General features: G+C 54.1%; 1 protein-coding gene across 1 annotated transcript; it reads left to right on the top strand.

Annotated features, from left to right (window-relative positions):
• Window positions 1-3,298: 3,298 nt before the first annotated feature.
• Window positions 3,299-16,702, top strand: AMN (amnion associated transmembrane protein; the record flags this gene model as incomplete). Its single annotated transcript, XM_008943824.1, has 5 exons — window positions 3,299-3,341; window positions 5,503-5,621; window positions 5,732-5,776; window positions 14,889-14,976; window positions 16,467-16,702. Coding segments are annotated over exons 1-5 (531 nt in total), but the record flags the coding sequence as incomplete, so codon positions are not given.
• Window positions 16,703-17,702: the final 1,000 nt, after the last annotated feature.

The raw sequence follows: 17,702 nt of genomic DNA, 5'->3' as shown, positions 1-17,702 counted from the left end.
CTGGGGCCTGACTTCCACCCCACTGGCTGCAAATTGGGTTAAGTGGTGTTTGGCCACAGCTCATGGTACCAGTTGCAGCTGATGGAAATGTGTTTTGACAGCATAGCTGTGCTGATTAGAGACAGGAGTTATTTGCAGACTTCACTATGGACACTCCATAGCTGCTTTGTGCCAACACTGAAGCTCCTGCAGAGGAGATTATTTGGATCAGCCCTGGCTGGTAGAAAGAGCAGACAACAGCAAACTGAGGGAAGAGTGTTGATCTGCTTGAGGGCAGGGATCTAGACAGACTGGATTGGTGAACTGAGGTCAGTTGTATGAGGTTCAACAAGGCCAAGAGCTAGGTCCTGCACTTGGGTCACAACAACCCCATGCAATGCAACAGGCTTGTGGAACACTTCTGAAAAGCTGCCTGGTGGAAAAGGACCTGTGGGTGTAGGTCAACAGCCAGCTGAATATGAGCCAGCAGTGTGCCCAGGTGGCCAAGAAAGCCAACAGCATCCTGGTCTGTATCAGTGATACTGTGGCCACCAGAACGAGGGAAGTGGTTGTACCTCTGTGCTTGGCACTGGTGAGGACACTTTTCAAATACTGGTTTGGTTTTGGGCCCCTCACTACAAGGACATTGAGGTGCTGGGAGCATGTCCAAAGAAGGGCAACGAAGCTGGTAAAGGGTGTAGAGAACAAGTCTTATGAGGAGCAGCTGAGGGACCTAGGGTTGTTTAGCCTGGAGAAAAGGATGCTCCCTTTCCAGCTGCCAAGTGCCAGGATGGAGTGCTGGTGTGGGAGGAGGTGTCACTCGTGTCGCTGGCTGTAGCTGTCGTAAGTGGTGAGAAGAGATGGAGTTGTACAACAGAGGGATTCAGAGAGGGCTGGATGGCCCTCGGTGGCTTTAGGGGTGGCCTTGCCGAGCAGCTGAGGAGAAGGGCACGCCTGGCTTCCACAGCAGCTCTAACCTGCCACTGGGAAGGTCACGCACTCGCTCTGCACTCTTTGCCCTCTGCAGCAGCAACGTGCTCGACCCCAGGCACCCCCAGGAGCAGGAGGGTGGGCTGGCAGTAAGGGTCCAGTGTAGGCACCTCCACGTTAGGGCAGCCACTTTCACTTCTGGGGACTAGTTTCTGCCTCCTTTGTTTCTCTCTCCCTGTAACCGCCTGATCCCAATCTTGCTCCCATGCAGCCTTCCGTTGTGCCTGCCTGGTCCTGGGGCACAGCAGCGTCTCGGGGCGGTGGCATTGACACGAGCGGAGCTGGAGAGAAGCACGCTCAGGGCCCAGGTACACACCTACAGCAGGGGCGGGGCTATTCTGTCCCCTCACTCCCAGCGGTAAAGCTGCAGGGAGCAGCTGTCCCCAGGGACCTGGGGTTTGCTGGGACCTCCGTAATTGCCCTGCCCCATCCTAACCTAGTGCTGGAGTTGGGGGAGTGGGGACTGTCTATCCATGGGCAGGATTTCACAGGTCCTTTGAGGAACACGGGGCAGATGGTGTATTTTAGACCCCTGGCTGCTTGTCAGCTCACGTAAAATCAAACAGGTATCGGCTTCAGTGGGACCAGAGCTGCCGAGAAGCTGAAACAAGCAGTGCCCATAAGCAGTGGCTGCAGGGTACAAAAAGTAAAAACAAGGGTGTGGAGCGCCTCTTGGAACACCAGGTTTTGTGGGCTATGGTGTGGGGCTCTGCACAGGGCCCTGGCAGCTGTTTCCCCTCCTGACTGCCCTGGTGAGGCTGTGGGCAAGCACACGTCCTGCCCTCTGCACACTGCAGTCTTTCCTCCAGCCTGCTATTGCTGAGTAGCCATGACTTAGAATGTTTAGCCCCTCTATTAAAATACCGGACATCTCACTGCAGCCACTATTATCCTCACGAGTCCCATGGGGGAGATTTGGGAGGTAATGAGAGAGTAGGAGCCTTTCACCTCGAGGGCATCTCTCAGCATCCAGCTCCCTGTGCAGAAAATGCTGACGGTGCTTTGGCTGGTGCCCAGGCTGAGAGCTGCTCTCAGGAGCTTTTTCTCTTGGCAATTCAAATTGATCATGACACTGATGGGGACAGAGCTGCAGGCAGGGGCACCTCCACATTCCAGGGCACAGCTGCAGCACTCCAGGGTGTGCTGGGGTATCCCAGTGGCAGAAGCCCTGCTGCTCTTCTCACTCCTGCACTTGCAGCAGAGGTGGGAAATAGCACCAACTGGTTTAAGGTTTTGGGAGACAGAAGATTACCCAGGAGTGATGGGTCCCTGGTACCCACTCTCCCCTGGTCTGCCCACTTGGAAGCTGGGAAGCAGTGGGAGGGTGGGCTGGGGATGCCCTGTTCCACCTCCTACACTTGTAAATCCTTGCTGGTGCCAGGTGGGAGCTTGTAGTTTGTGACCCCTGTACTGATGTCCCTTCCACAAACTTCTCCAGTCTTCTCCTGTGCTCCTGTAAACACCTGTATTCACAAATGTTCTACCCTCACTCTGCTTGTGCCAATGTCAACAAAAGTGTCCCTGCCAGAGGGGTGCTGATCTCCCCAGCTCTCTCCACGATGTGGACTTCTGTTACCTTTCTGTCATCACTCTGTCCCTTTCCCAGGATGTTGCTCTCCTCCCATCATTTTCTGCTTGTAACACACCCTTGTAAAGACACGGGCCTGGACCTGCATGGCGCATCCATTGCAGGTCCTTCCTCCTCCTCCTGCAGCCACGTGTGCTGGTGCCACCACCAGCTGCCCCCTTTGACCCCCAGCAGCCTCAACAAAAGCAGCATGGGGCTTTGCCGGTGCTGCTGCGGCGTGCGCCGGGTAATGAGCAAATCAGCTGGTGGCCAAAGTACAATTACAAGTTGTCGCTGGGAGCTGCTCTCTTCCAAGTGAGCTAATTCAAAATACGTTGAGCCCATTATTAGTAATTACAAGGTAGCTGGTGTTCTGCAGGGGAGAGCGGTGTGGGGTGTGCACACAGTGGGTTCACGCTCACCACCCTTTAGAGGGACCTGGACAAGTGGAGGGGGTGTGGATGGCGAGGTCCAGTGAGCTGAGCGGGTGAGCACCACCACTCTTGCCTTCCTGCCTCCTTCCTCAGCAGCTCTTCCAGGGTCCCCAAATAATTGGGGAGCTTAGGGAAGGAGCTGAAAGCAAACTGGCTTCTGGAACTGAGCAAGGCTTTGGCTAGTGCTGGGGGAAACCTGCCTCTTGTACTGGTTGACTCCCTTCTTTCTACAGCCTCCTCAGGACTGAGCTCATCACGTGCCCCTGGGGAGGTCCAAGGTCCATCTGGGCAGGGGCTGTGGAGGCGAGGGCTGGGAGTCCACTGCAAAATGAAGGACCTGTTCTTCCTCCTCCTTGTCCTGCAGCTCCTCGGTGAGTATGCCCAGGGCCTGGTGAGCAGGGGTGACCGCTGGATGACTTCCCTGTTTTGGGTGTGCTTCTGGCAGTCCTGTCTGGGAGCAGAGCCACAGGCTGTCGCTTCAGGCGTATCTGTAACGCAAATGGGAAGAGGCATTTCCAGCTGGACGGAGAGCAGGCAAGGGGATGAGGCTGGGATTAGTGCACCGTGCCTGCAGCTTGGGTTTTCCTCCTCTTACTTGAAGCCGGCGGCTCTGCACTGCGGGACACGCTCTCTGTTGAATATGCATGTTGCTTTGATGTTCAAGGACTTTGCTTCCCTGGAGACAAGGCTGATTAAATAGCACGCTGATATTTCCAGGGCTGTGGAGGGTGCCGGAATGCATCAGTGCAGCTGCATGGGGGAAAGGGCTTTGCCACAGGAGATTAACCTCCCTGGCCCCAGAGCCCCTGGCGGGAGGATGCCGATGGAGCTGGGTCAGCACATGGAGCCACAGTCTGCAGTGGGGTGGGGTGGGGTGAGCTGGCCTGACACAACACCTTGCAGCTGTGGGAACATGAGGGGTGTGTGTAATGCAGCTGGTTGAGCTTCCTGATGGAGCTTTAACCTTTCTGGTCCCTGGCTTCCCAGGGTGGGAGGGATGCAGGTCAACCATAGCAGGGACAGAACGATTTGCAGTTGACATCTGGGGGCTTTTTCCTTTCTTCATCTCTTTCTGACACCCAGCCAGCAAAGTGTTTGTGCCCGTAACACCGCAAAGCAGCTGCCTGGGCCCTGTTCTTACCACTGTCACAGTCTTTTTCCCCCTCTGTGGGTCTTGCAGTGGATCTGGGGCAGGGGCTGTTGCCTCTGTCTGAGGGCTCCTTCAGGCAGCTGAAAGCCAGGGCTGCAGCCTGGTGTGGTGCCAAGATCCAGACCCTGTTTCTACACTGGGACTTCCATCCTGGTTAAAAACTCATCACCTGCCCTTCATCGGGACATGGCTACATACAGCAAATGGTCTCAGCAGAGCCCCTGGCAGAGCTGGGCAGTGGGAATTGCACTCCAGGGTGATCACCCTGTGCTGATAAAGCCTCTGCAGAGCCCATTTAGCACATCTGGCTACATCTTCACCCGTTATTTGAACTAGCAGGGCCCAGGCTTTCTGCAGTACACCTCCTTCCATCAACTGGAGTCATTCATGCCTCCTTCCCATGCCAGGCCAGGCCAGGGGTCCCTGTGCCCCCTCCCCATGACCTCCAGTGCTCAAGTCCCACTCCACTGTGCAGTCCCCTCCACCACAGGCTTTATACGTATTTTGTATTTTTGTGGGTTTTTTCCCCAAAAGGAAAGATAATCCATATTAAGAGCAAAGGGCTTTTTTTCTTTTTTCTCTCTTTTATTTTTTTTTTCCTCCTGTCTTGTAACTCACTTGCCTGAAGCCATTTAATTCCAGCTACTGGAGATGCATCTGAAGCTGAATGTGCATCTCCCAGCCAAGCGTGGGCCGTGTCAGGCCAGGAGACGTGTGACTCTGCTGTGCTTGTGCAAACAGAGCGGGGCTCAGTGAAACCCACCTCTGCTGTGGCCTGTCCCTGCAGGGACCTGTGGGCAGGACAGCTGCTGTTCTGGCAAGCCCCATGGGGAAGATCTCTGTTTCCCAGTCTGCTGGTGCCTCAGGCTGCAGGACACTGCTGATCCTGCCCTCCAGCCCGAAACACATGAAGCCAGCCCATATTTTGTGCTACACGTCCCATAGCAAACACCCTTCCTCCTCTCACCCTATCCTTGCGGTCCTGCTGCCACTGTGTGCCCTCTCTGTACCTGCTGGAAGCTCCAAGGCCATGGGGTATCCACACCTTCCATTGAGTGACAACAAAATCCACTGCAATGAATGGTTAGGTACCAGGTGTGTGTTATTCTTGTCCATTGTCTGTAGGACTTTCCTGTCTTCACTCTGCCTGCCAAGTATTTGTCCCTCAAGCCTCTTCTGACCCGGGTGGGTAGAAGCAATCACTCAGCCCAACACAGCTCCTGTGCAGAGGAGGGCTGTGAGTGCTCAGCTGGGAACACCCAGTGGCTCTTGGTTGGGAAATGCCCAAATATGGCCCAGAAAGGCCAACCCATCCCATAGCACATCCCAAAGAGGGCTCCCAGTGCCTCCTGTGTTTATATTGGTTTCCTTGCTCCTCCCAGCTGCTGCCACCGCCATGTACAAGCAGTGGATCCCCAACACCAACTTTGAAACTGCCTCCAACTGGGATAAAGGCAGAGTTCCCTGTGCCAGCGACATCGTTCATTTTGAGAAGAACAAGGTATTGGGCATTTTAAGTTATTTTTTTTTTCCCCCCAAACACCATTGAGCATCAGAAAAACCCTTTCTGTGCTTGGGGAAAGCCTGCTTTTATTTTTCTGTTTCTTACAGGTCATCTCGGTCTTCGTCAGGTCTCCCCATGAGCTTACGGACATGGTAAGGCACTGGGAGGGTGGGCGAGGGCAGGGCTGGTGCTGGAGCACTGCCAGCTGGGTGGCACGTCCCACTCTCCAAGGACCCGGACATTCGGCTGTGTGGTCCTGCCAGACCGAGGATACCTTGGCTGGGGTGGGGGATGAGAGTCACAGCATCCCAGGTCTCTCAGTACCATGGAGCCAAATAATATATTTTTTGGATTATTTTTTTTTCCATTGGTGGATAAAGGCGGAAGCACTCCAAAACCCACGTTAATTTGGAATAAATTAATTTCTCCTTCCGAAAGGAAGGAAAAAAGCCCCTCCATGGGACTGAGACCTTGGCAGTAGTTTGCAGAGGAGCACCAACCCCTGGCATTGTTGCTGCAGAGCAGGCTGTAGTCCTGGGGACTAAGTGGAGCTGCCATCGAAAGACCTTGAAGTGAAAACAAACCATTCTGGGAAGTCCCAGAATGTTGCCTGAGATATTTCCTTTCAAGTGCCATTGGTTTTTATGTTTTCCTGTGGTGCTATTAGCCCAGTCATGGCAGGATGAGCACAACACCCCGCTGAAATGTGTGTGTTGAGTGAGATCAGGTTGCGGGGGCTCACCTTGGAGCAATCAATGTCCCCCCAGAAGAGGAGCCTTGCCCAGAGCAGGCTGCCAGGCAGCCATGAAAGCCCAGGGTTTTAATCCCCACAGTGTGGAGGGTCAAATTTAACAGGGAGAAAGGAATTAAAGGGAAAAGCCCCAACACATTGGTTCAGGATCACAATGCCAGGATTGCATGAAATGGGCTGGATCCTGTTTGCAAAACCTCCTCCCCTGGGTGGGACGAGCTTGTGGCCCAGTTTTCCCTCTCAGTTTTAGGGCAGTTTTGCTCTTTTATTGGCCATTAACTCTGAACAAGCCCTTGAAATTTATGTGGTGTAATTTGTTCAGGCTGTCTACACCACTAATAGTCTTGATGCTTTAATAATGCCATGTGCCACATTTAATCCCTCTACAAATATTTGGAGGAGTTACTTTATTTATATGGCATTTTAAATATGAATTTTTGAAGGAAAGAATGTACGGGGAAACACGTACAAATATAATGTAATAAATGAAGTGGAATTTACCCAGAGAAGAAAAGAGCAAAATATCACTCCAGTAGACTTTATTTTACTTACAGATGAATGTAGAATATTTCTAAGGTACTTTCAGCAGAGGCCGGCAAAGTGCATAACTGCAAAGCAGTGTTATTCATTATGGCCTTTCTCAACCAAGCTAAAGAGCCAAGGAGGAGAGAAGGGCTGAGGGGCCCACGAGGGAATAGATCACGGCAGCAGCACGGGCTGTGAGAGCACGGCACCATCTCCCTCCAGCCAGGGGCTCACCCCCATGGGAGCAACCAAGTTCATCCCAGTGCTGGAGCTCACACCTTCCTTCCGAGCATCCACCCCAATGATTCATGACAAGCTGCCCCAGCAAGCTGCCTAGCGTGGTGCTTAATTTTTCTTTTTCATTTCAGCAAAGCCACTTCCCTCCTGTGCACTGCTGTGCTCTGCTGTCACCAGGTGATACAGAGACTGCCAAGACTAGGGATGAAAAAAGGAATGAAACCCAGCACCTGAGACAATCTGCCATTTTTGGGGATGGTGTGAAATTGGGCAACTAGGTGGTTAGAAAATGAATTGGTGGTGAGGCTCACTGCAGTGAGGCTGGGCTGCACCTGCTCAGCAGCCGGCCGTGCCGTGCCGGAGCATTAATCACTTAAATCAGTAGGAATACATTAAGCTTTAGAGTCACCATGGAGATGCTGTACGGCCTTTGGCCAAAAAAAAGAGAACGTTACTTGTTATAGTAGCGCAGGAGGAAATTCGTGGCTGGGGAAGAGGCTGGGATTTCATACACTTTCATGAGGTAGTGCCTGCCGTGGCAGGCATGGGGGTGCTTGGTGCCGGCGCCCTGTCAGCAGAGGGGCAGCATCCCAGCTGCCCAGCTCAGCAGAGTGAGACCTGAGGTGCCAGGGTGTGCCCATGTGCCACCACCAGCCCCCCATGACACTTGGGGTGCAGGAAACGCTCCTGCACAGCGAGCCCCACAGCTCCCCTTCCCGTCTGGCCATCCTGCGCGGGCACCGGCCCAGCACCGGCAGCCACCTCCTCAGGAGGAGCCGGGGGCTGTGGGACACGCAGCCCACCTCCCCGCTCGGTGGAAGCCCGTTTGCCACCCATCTCCCTGGTCGTTTGCTCTGAAGTTCCAAGCGGGTCCCTGATTCAGCCCCGCAGTAAATCCAGATCCCGTGTATGCCTAAGTGCTGCGGAGCAGAGCCGCCGTGCCGGGCGGGGCTGGCAATGGTACTTGGCTGCCTGCAGAGGCAGAGCCCCGCTTCGCCAGCTTTCAGATGCGCATGCAGCAAGTCTGCAAAACGGTGGAGGTGCTCAGGGTGACGGTGCCTGCCGTGGGTGAGCCAGGGCAAGGTGGGCTTTGGCTTCGCTCGTCTCCTTGCTGGTGAAGAGGGGCCCCTCAGAAGGGCTTGGCTGTGGCTGTGCATCCAGAGGGAGCCAGGCTGGGGCACAGCTGCGGCTCTGAGCCCGGCGCTGGGCCCGATGACACCAGCCCTGGTGCAGTCTGTGCCCCAGCTGGCCAGCACCACTGTGTGGGCCAGGGACGGATGATGCCACTTGCTATTTTTGGGGTGGCAGGAGTCGGGTTTAGCCACGTGTGCAGGACAGCCTCGCCCGACCCCCACAGTGCCAGGGCACTGCCTGGGGTTATTCAGCAGTGCCAACGTCCCCTTTCCAGCTCTGCCCCATCACCAAGCCCTGCCATGGTGGCAGCGGCTGCCTGTACCTGCTCCCTGCCCACCTGAGGAGGGGCTGCAAAGGCTGGGCAAGGAGCAGGGGCATGTGGGGCACTGGGGTCTAACCAGGAACACCTCACCCAGCCTTATATTTTTAGCTGGCTAATTGCGAGAGCAGAATGTCCTCAGCTTTGCTGCAGGATGCTCCCGCTCGGTTCCTGGCAGAGATTGATCTCGAAATGCCAGTTGCTCTCCAGGGGCGCTGGCTCAGATGGATTGCCACAGTTTGCGCTGGTCCCAGGCGCCAGCACTCCATCATCCCTGCTTCCCAAGCAGCAGGGGAAAGAGACACCCAGAAAAGGCATTATTTTTCATTCTCCTGAGAGGAAGGTAAAAAATTTCACGGGAGCACATGTGTGCATGCATGTGTGCCAGCACAGAATTACAAGCCTGAATCCTGCAGGCTGTTTTCTGACAGTGTGCCCATTGAAGCTTTGCCCTGGGAAAGGAGTGTAGTAAAACAGCCTTTTACAGTCTCCTCCCTGAGTTTGTTCCCTCCTTGCAGGCTGGTTTCCAGCAGGAGGAATTATTAAAGCCTGTGATGAGCAGAGCAGCTTGAGGGCATCCCGGGCTGGAGTGGATGCTGGGGCAGGTCTGGCTGGGGGGCTGCTCGTGGACCAGCTGCCACCCCTCGCTGCTGGGGATGGCTCCCCTGCCCGCACCACGAGCTGTTTTCCAGCTCTCTCTGACCTTGTTTGTGGAAGGACACTCAGGAGTGTGAGCTGAATCAACTTGAAGTATATTTGGCAAAGAGCCAAATATAAGCTTCTGTGTGCCTTCTGCACCTTTAGTGTCTTGGGATGGTTTGCCTTAATGTGCCTCCTAAGAGTTCCCGATGTCTCCAGGGCTCCCCAGGACACCTGATTTCTGCAACCTGCTGGGACATGTCTGGCTCTGCATCTGGAGGTGTGCGCTGGGAGGCTGCAGTCAAGTTAATGGCCTTTTTAAGGCCATTAATAAAAGACATTTGTAGCTTTTATTGGGGTCCGTGGAGTAGTTTAGTTTGGCAGGGGGTGTGCTGGCCAACACCTGCAGGAGAAGGCCTGGAGCTGCAGTGCCTTTGTGGGCATGGGCAGGACGATCATGATGTTTTGGGAACCCCATGTGCCAGGCCACCCCTGCACCAGGGGACACGATGACAAGGCCAGTCTGGGCAGGCGGTGGGAGGAACCCACGGCCCAAAATGCAGCATAAAGTGTGATGAGCAAACAGGGCAGGGAACCACCTCCTGCACCAATGAGAGCACAGACACACTGCTGCTGAAGGACCCTGCCTTGCATGAGGGGGAGGCAGGGATGCAAGCAGGGCAGAGCAGCCAAACTCCTTGTTAGCTTACAGGGGATGATGCTGAAACAATGATCTTTGTCTGCTCCCGGGGTGAAAGCAGGAGGGTGAGTTATTGCTGGGAGCAGAGGAGGGATGATGAGCATCTTCTGCCCACAGCTGATGGGCCCTGAGGAGAGGAGCACTAGTGTCTGTGCCCTGCTTCCACTGCACCAGCCTGCCTGAATGTGTGTTCCACAGGGTTAGAAACTCCATTTCTTGACTGGTTTCATTGAGATGCCAAAGCTCTGCTTCTCATGGGGGTATGTCCTTGGACTGGAAGCTTTGTGGGCAGCAAGGTCCTAGTCCAGCAGCAGGTCACCCTCCTCAGCTCTCCCAGAGGTTTTGGTGTGGCTGCAGGTCATCCTGCCTTGAACCAAGTGTGAGCTCCCCCCAGGCAGGAGCCCTGCTGTGAACCCAAGAAGCCCTGTGGTGAGCAAGCCCCTGGCAACGCTCCAGAGCTGTCAAAGGGATTCACCTGCAGATGAATCTAGCCCAGTGACCTTCTGGGGCCTTTAGCCAGCAGCTGGATCCCACCCAAGCACCCACACGCCCAGCTGTGCTCGAGCTCCCCAGCCCCAGCGAGGGCTGGGAAACCACCACTATTCCCAGCGGCCTGCCTCCTGCCCTGCTGCCACCTGCTGCCACCTGCTGCTGCCCCAGCAGGGCAGGGTGGGGACACAGGGTAGAGCAACTGCTTTCCTTGCACATTAATGCCTGTGGTGGATCACAGTGCTCCATACTGGAGAAGTAACTCCCTTGCATCCTACCCCAGCGATGTTTTTGCTGGGATGCCACCAGCACCAGCCCTGAAGCTGCCCCCAGGATGGGTGCTAGGCGAGGGGCTGTACCTGGGAGCCATGTGCAGCCCTGGTGGCTACAGACCTGCTCGCTGGTGCACCCAGCAGGCTGGGCATTGTGCAACAGGGATGCTGGCACCATCTCACCCAGGCAAGGGATTCAGATTTGTGGATGCTGCAAATTATAATAAGGCTGGGGGAAGAGCCAGCTGCAATCCCAAGCATCACTCGTCCAGGGCCAAAGCATCACTGCTGCATTATTTCTCCTGCCCTGATGGTGACATGCCATCACACTGCTCCTGTCAGTCTTCTCAGCCTGGTGCTCATGAATCAAGCAAAGCTAGAATGCGCTGGAGGGCCAGTCAAAGCCACCCACTTCAAACGCCACTTCTCAGGCCTTTGCTAGCTCTTTCCTTGGCATTTTGGAACATAGTTTCACTTTCACTTGTGCACTGAGGCAGCAGGATTTCTCCTCAGTGGTGCAATGCTGGGGTGGCAATGCAAATGTGGTGACTCTGGGCTAAGAGCCACATGGGGTCTGACTTTTTTTTTTTTTTTTTTTTCTGACTTTGAGGAGAAAAATTATGACTGTGTGTTTCAGTTGTCATTCCACTGGATAACAATGACCGAGGAGATCAGTATCAGGGATGGGAAATGATTAATAGGACTCACAGCTTGCTGTATTAATGGCCCTGGAGTACAGGTTGGCAGGAGCAAAGGAAAGCAGATGAAACTGCCACCTTCTTGGCTCTGGTCCTTTGGTACATGTTATTGCTCAGTTCAAAATGTACTTGGAAAGTGTCCCAGCCTATATGTAATTTTTATAGTAAACTCTCAAGTGCAGAGAGCCATTGCCCAACCAGAGTCTCTGTCGTGTGCAGCAAGCCGAGATGCTTAACTTTGTTTAGGAAAAAAGAAAGGGCAAAATATTTACAAACCAAAATCCACCGGGCAACAGAGCCACTTCTGAACTGCTGCCTGGTGGTGTGCATCGCAGGGAGGGATGATGGTGGGTGGGCAACACATCCACCTTGGTGGGTAAGGAGCCGTAGCTGCAGGGGCTAGCCTCAGAAGTTCCTGCTGCGAAGCAGAAGCACGGAGCTCTTCTGGCACTTCATGTCTGTGGAGATGAGGTGACCCCACCCCCTGGCTTGCGTCACTTTGTGTTGCATTTTAATTCCAGGGCTGTTGCTAACAGTGTTTGGGAAGTCCCAGAATGTGGGAGGTCAGCAGCTGGGACATGGTTTGTGTTGTGGGACTCTCATTTCCCTCATGCTCACACAGACAGGTTCCTCTGGGCCTGGGGAGTCCAGCCAGCCTGGGGTCTTGACCTCGGTGGTGGAGGGGTTCTCCAGTGGTAGCTGGAGTTCTCCGGAGAGCCCAGAGGCCAGTGTCTCCAGAGCCCTGTACGGGTGCTGCAGGCGTGGGGCAGGTTTAGCTCCGTGCATTTTCTCCCACATCCCCCTGTGGGTGGGACTGGGGCCATGTGCTGCTTACCCTGTGTCTGCCCTGTACCCCATCCAGACCCTGCTCAGCTGGGCCCTCCCAGGCACAGGAGGACACGGCCTCCCCTGGTCACTGGACCACCATGCACATTTGTGTGTGCATGCCGGAGTGCTCTGGCCAAGAAAGGCCACCTCCTCCCTGATCCCTGGAGCAGCTCACAAACGTAGGCACAGAGCTATGTAAGTGTTGTCTCTGTGGCTATTTTGTCTCCCTAGATAATTTGTGAAGATGTGAATGAACAGCCCTCTGTCCAGGAGAGCTCACTGTGTCCTGCCTGGCCACCGCAGGGCATTTGAGAAGCTCTGACCATCAGCCACAGTCAAAGTGTTTGCTGACTATGGGGGAAAGAGCAGGCAGGCAGGGATGGGAGCAGGGACTTCCCAACCTCAGCGCTCACAAATGCCAACTTCTGCAGCCTAGGAAAGCAAGCAGAGGCCAGGCAGCCACGGCCCTGCTGTGTCACCCACCCCTGTCACCAGCAGCTGCTGCCTGGTTTTTCTTCCTTCACCCAAAGATCCTGCAGCTACAGGCCTGGGTGCCCACAGGTGACCGCTGTGAAGAGCTGGTGCCCTGCACTGGTGAAACAGTCCACTGCACACCATCCAAAACCCCGCCCTGAGCAGCCCAGCTGGACCCCAGCAGCTAGCTCTCCACCCTCCCTGCTTGGGCCCATTGGGCTGCACAGCAGGAGGCAGGGTGGCAACCTGCAAACTGGGCAAGAGGCGACAGTGGGGTCTCAATCCCGAAATGGCCCAGCAGGTCTGGGAGGAGGGACTTGGTGGGCAGTGCTGCTGGTTCCTGTCCTGGGCACAGGTGTTAGCTGACTGCTCCAGTGTCCAACCATCGGTTCCTGGGCAGGCTCACAGAGGAAAAGTCAGGGCATTTCGGAAGTGAAGCACCTTGTGAATGAAGCTGGTAGCATAGACCTCGCCCAGCTCAAAGCAAGCCAAGTCCTGAGCTTCAAAATGTCACTAGACATGGCTTTTATATCTGCAGCTAAAGGGCACGTTGCCATTCATATCCTGGCAGACCTTTCAGCTTCTTTCAGTGATTCAGGATTGAAAAAACTGGCTTTACTCAAGACTTACAGAAATTCAGAGAGCATGATGACATGGTTTCCAGTTAGGTATGAGACACGCTGTGGTCTCATGGAGCAGTATCCATAGGCAAAGGCTTCTTCCTGGCCAATGGGGAAGCCCCATACCCTTAGGGCAGACATGGCCCAGACCTCAGCTGTTCACATTGTCCAACCCAACGTACGACCTTGCTGGGTTTGAAGCAGACAGACCCCTGTAGGGATCTTCACAGTGGCACCTGTCCTCTGCTCTACACCCTGGCAATTCATGGTTCCTGAACCAAGAGGTGGACCTATTCTATGGTCTTCAAGCCACTGCAGCACCAAGGCACTAAACTTCTAAACAGTTGGCTACAATTTGAGGGTGAGAAGCTTTTTGCTATGTCCATCCCCTGCCTCAAGGCAGTCCCCGTGTGGGACAGATCATTCCCAGGCAAGCTTGCCCTGAGGACAGAGAGCTATTGCAGCCATCTGCAGCAGTCATTTGTAAGTCTTGCTTTCTCTAACCTACATGCATTTTTAAAGATCAATTAAGTAGATGAAATCTTAAAATGCCATCTAACATGTGTCTGCCTGAGCCCAGGAGCCAGTGCATCAGCAAAACGCAGCCCTGAAGGGCTCCCAGCTGCCGTCTGGGGAGTGAGGCTAAAAACGTAGCTAGACCGAGTTAGAGGAGAAGGGACCTCTGAACGTCATTCGCTCCTTGACACATGAAAATATTGGGGGAAAACCTGACTTTCTGGCAGTTTCTAAACATAAAATAAGATGGGCTGGACTGAGCAACCCGTGTACTGTGAACGAGCCGCCTGACTCTGTTGTTTGCAAGACCTGTCCCGGAGCTGGCAACTGGTGACCTGGGTGGCCACGGCTCCTTGTTGAAGGGGCTCCCATGGCAGAGCTCTGTCTGTTGAGGGTCTTCCACATGCCCCTGAGGAGAAGCCTAGCCAGACTAGTCAGGCAAGTGTGGTGACACTGACTCCCTGCTGGCAATGTCCTACCCAACAAGAAGAGGGTCTAGCTATGGCAAGCTGCACCAAATGCTACTGTGTATTTTCCTTAGCTCGTGCCAAGAGTGAATCCACTAGCTGACACCTTACCAAGCATTGCTTGGACCCTTGAGTTGGTTTTTTGTGGGACAAATGCAGCCGCTGGAGGTGGGAACCCATTAAGAAAGGGGACCTTTAGGCGTTTGCAGCGTAAGGTTGGATTTTCCATGGCAAACCAATCTATAAAGCCACTCCTGATCTGCTGGGAGTATGTGCAAGAGGAGGAAGGCATTCTCAAAAGAGCTTATACTGCTTTTTCCTTCTTCTTGCTTCCCTGAGCGCGTCATGCTTTCCTGTGTTACTGAAATCTAGTGTCAAACTGCCTCTCCCCATTGCAGCATCCCCATCTATAAAAACAGGAGCCAAAACTTTCCCATTAACATGGGGCACGGCGAGGGTAACTCCTAATGACTGTAAAGTGCCTTGGAGACAGCGAGTGTAATAGGCAGCCTAATAATTAGCACTGCTATTTGATTACAAGCCTGGGTGGCTGGCAGCGGGACCGCACAGTAATACTCGCAATCTCTTTGTCTAGTACCTGCCCCTGAACGGAGAGTTCGTGCTGGCATCTGGAGCAGGATTCGCAGCTTCTGACAGCAGCTGGGATCCAAGCTGTGACTCAGGTACTTTGTGCCCAAACCAGTCACCCCATCAGCCCGTGATTAATCGTGAGAATTCAGCCCAAACGCTTCTACAAAGGTCTTCACTGTCCCACCTCAGAGCAAACTGAATCACTCCTCTTCTAATAGCTAGTTTTTCTTTGATGACCTCCCTCGTATCAGATCTTTTTTACCTGCTGGATCACCTGTCTTCTAAAAAAGTAATTATAGTAGAGGAGCCTTTGAAGTTGAACCAGAGAGGCAAATATTGTTTGTATTTTACCCTGCCTGTTAAGCATGTAGCCACATCAAAGCTCTCATTTTCTTTGCCGTGGATATTTCTAAAGAAAACTGGTTAGGAGTTCCACACTGGTGAGCTGAACCGGAGCCATGACAGGCAGCTGGCCTTTGGCCCGATGCGCACAGGGATTTTGGCATGAGCACATCCTTCCCTTGCCTCTGAGCCTCCAGCCCAGGTTTGCCGTGACTGAAACAGCAGGTTTGTTTCATCGGTGCCTCTTATTAGTCTGCAAGCTATTTGCTAGGGAAATGTATTTTAGGTATTCAAGACCTACCTAATGTTCTCAGTGGCATAAATCGCATTTTAGTTCAATCGAAGGAAAGAAGTCCAAGCAGAGTGCCTGTGCCTATACTCTATCTTGAAAAAAAACAGAAACAACATAAGAAAAAGAAAGAAAAAGCCCAAACAGGACTGCTCAGAGGAAGGACTGCAGCATCAGGCTGTCTGGAGCCACCCTGAACTCCTTCAGTCCTATAATTTTTCTGCTTTGGGGCTGTTTGCCCCCCTGCATCAGAGAAGCTCTAGCAGCTATGTTGCGCACTGGGCTCGTCCTGCTGACCACACACTGCTCCCTGAAATCAACAAGTCTTTCTGGGGCAATTTTCACAAATAATTTTTTTTTAAACTATAATTTTAAAACAAATGCAAATAATTCAATAAGTGCCTGCATGCCATCTGACTCGGTGAAGATTCAGCACTTGGGGAAGGGTGGGAAGGAAGCAGGGCACTGCGTGGTGATGCTAACTGTGTCCAGCAGGGAAAAGGTTAACGGTTAAATAATTAATGGGGGCCCTGGTTTGGGGGTTAACTTGCTGCAGGGAACAGGGCTGGTCACGTTTCTGCAGGCCTGCCAGGCTGCTTGGAAACTGGGACGTGAATTCTCTTATGCATTTCTATCTGCTGCGTTTGGGCAGCTGTTTTCCTCCCTAACCACTGAAGAAGAGGGGGGAAAATATCCTGGGGGATTTGGGGCTGTAGGCCTGCAGCCAGAAGTGGGGTCTGGGCTGAACTGCTGAGATCCCAGCCCTGAGTGCTGGAAAGCTCTGCCAAGCTCCAGAATGTGACCGCAGTGGCTGCCCCCTTCACTCCCTGCCCACAGGGCGAGTTCCCCCACTTCAGGCCAAGCAGTGCTGGGTTTACCAACCCAGATGTGTCTGCTGGGGCTCCAGGCTTGGGTCCAGATCACGCTCCACCTGTGCTGTTGCTTTTGAAGGTGCCACAGTGAGGTTCACCGACGCCGAGCACCGCGCGTGGTTTGACCCCACGCTGTGGCAGGCTGTGCCCAGTGGCAGGGAGCTCGAGCTAAGCAGGCACATCTTCTCTGTGGATGAGGAACGTGTCCCGTGCCAGTATGACGATGTTGTCTTCTGGCCCGACACCTCCTTCCGGGTAAACATCGACTCGTCGCAGCAGGAGATTCATCTTCGCAGCATCTCTCTCATGGGCCAGGTAACATGGGGGTGATGAGAGCCTGGCTTGACACCTCCTTGCCGTGTCCCCACGGTAGGTCAGGAGCGGAAGGACCAGCCAGGGATGGAGGAGCGGCACCGCACAGAGAGATGGAGCACTCCCACAGCACTCCAGCTTCATGGCCTGCTGCTGCTGGGCATGGGCTCAGTTGTTTTTTTTTTTTCATCTATCAGTTTATTATCACCTCCCTCCCTCGGGAGTAGGAGCACAGGCCGGGCCACGATTCACAGCTTTTTAAAACTGGCCAGCGTGCACGGGTCAAGCCACCAGCAAACGGCACCTTCTCCAGCACCCAGGGACTGACCCCTTCCCAAGCACGTGTCTGCAGCTGCACTGCTCAGGGACCCTCCGGGGACACCTCCCGCCCACCCCTGGCCCGAATGTGGCCCCTCGCCCAGCCACCACCTCCCGGCCCTGCTCCAGCGCCGCTCTTTAATTGATTGGAGGGATAATTGGAGCAAGGCTGCAGCCTGCGGTGCCACGGCCCGGGGCTCAGGCGCACGGCAAGCCCCGTCCCTTGCCAGGCGGAGGAGTGAGAGATTACAGGCACTGCTGCAGCAAACACTGGCTCCTTCCAGCAGTGGGAGATGTGGCAGACCTTTCATAAGTTATTCATTATTTCTGCTGCTGAGCTGTGCTGCCTGGCATCTGCCATTTCAGGGTCAGGCATTAGGTAACTAACTGCTCTTTGACTAATAAGTTCAGCCGGTGTCTGGGCAGGTGCAGGCAAGTCTGGACAAGGCAGCACCCCAGTGGAGCTCACCCAAGTGTAACCCCACGGATGGAAAGATGGGTGGTCCTGGGTGCTCAGAGTGATGATGGTTCCAGTGATGCCTAGGGACTACTACTATGTACCCCACAGCACATCATCACCCCCCAGATCCACCCCCTCAGGGACTGCAGCAGGTTGTGCCCTGGAGTGGAGGCTGCTGCTGAGCCATGAGATGGAAAGAGAAGGTGTTTTTTATTTTTGTAATTA

Source organism: Merops nubicus, unplaced genomic scaffold (genome assembly GCF_000691845.1).
Source record: "Merops nubicus isolate BGI_N331 unplaced genomic scaffold, ASM69184v1 scaffold7107, whole genome shotgun sequence".
NCBI lineage: Eukaryota > Metazoa > Chordata > Aves > Coraciiformes > Meropidae > Merops > Merops nubicus.
This window is presented reverse-complemented; position numbering and strand designations above follow the sequence as displayed.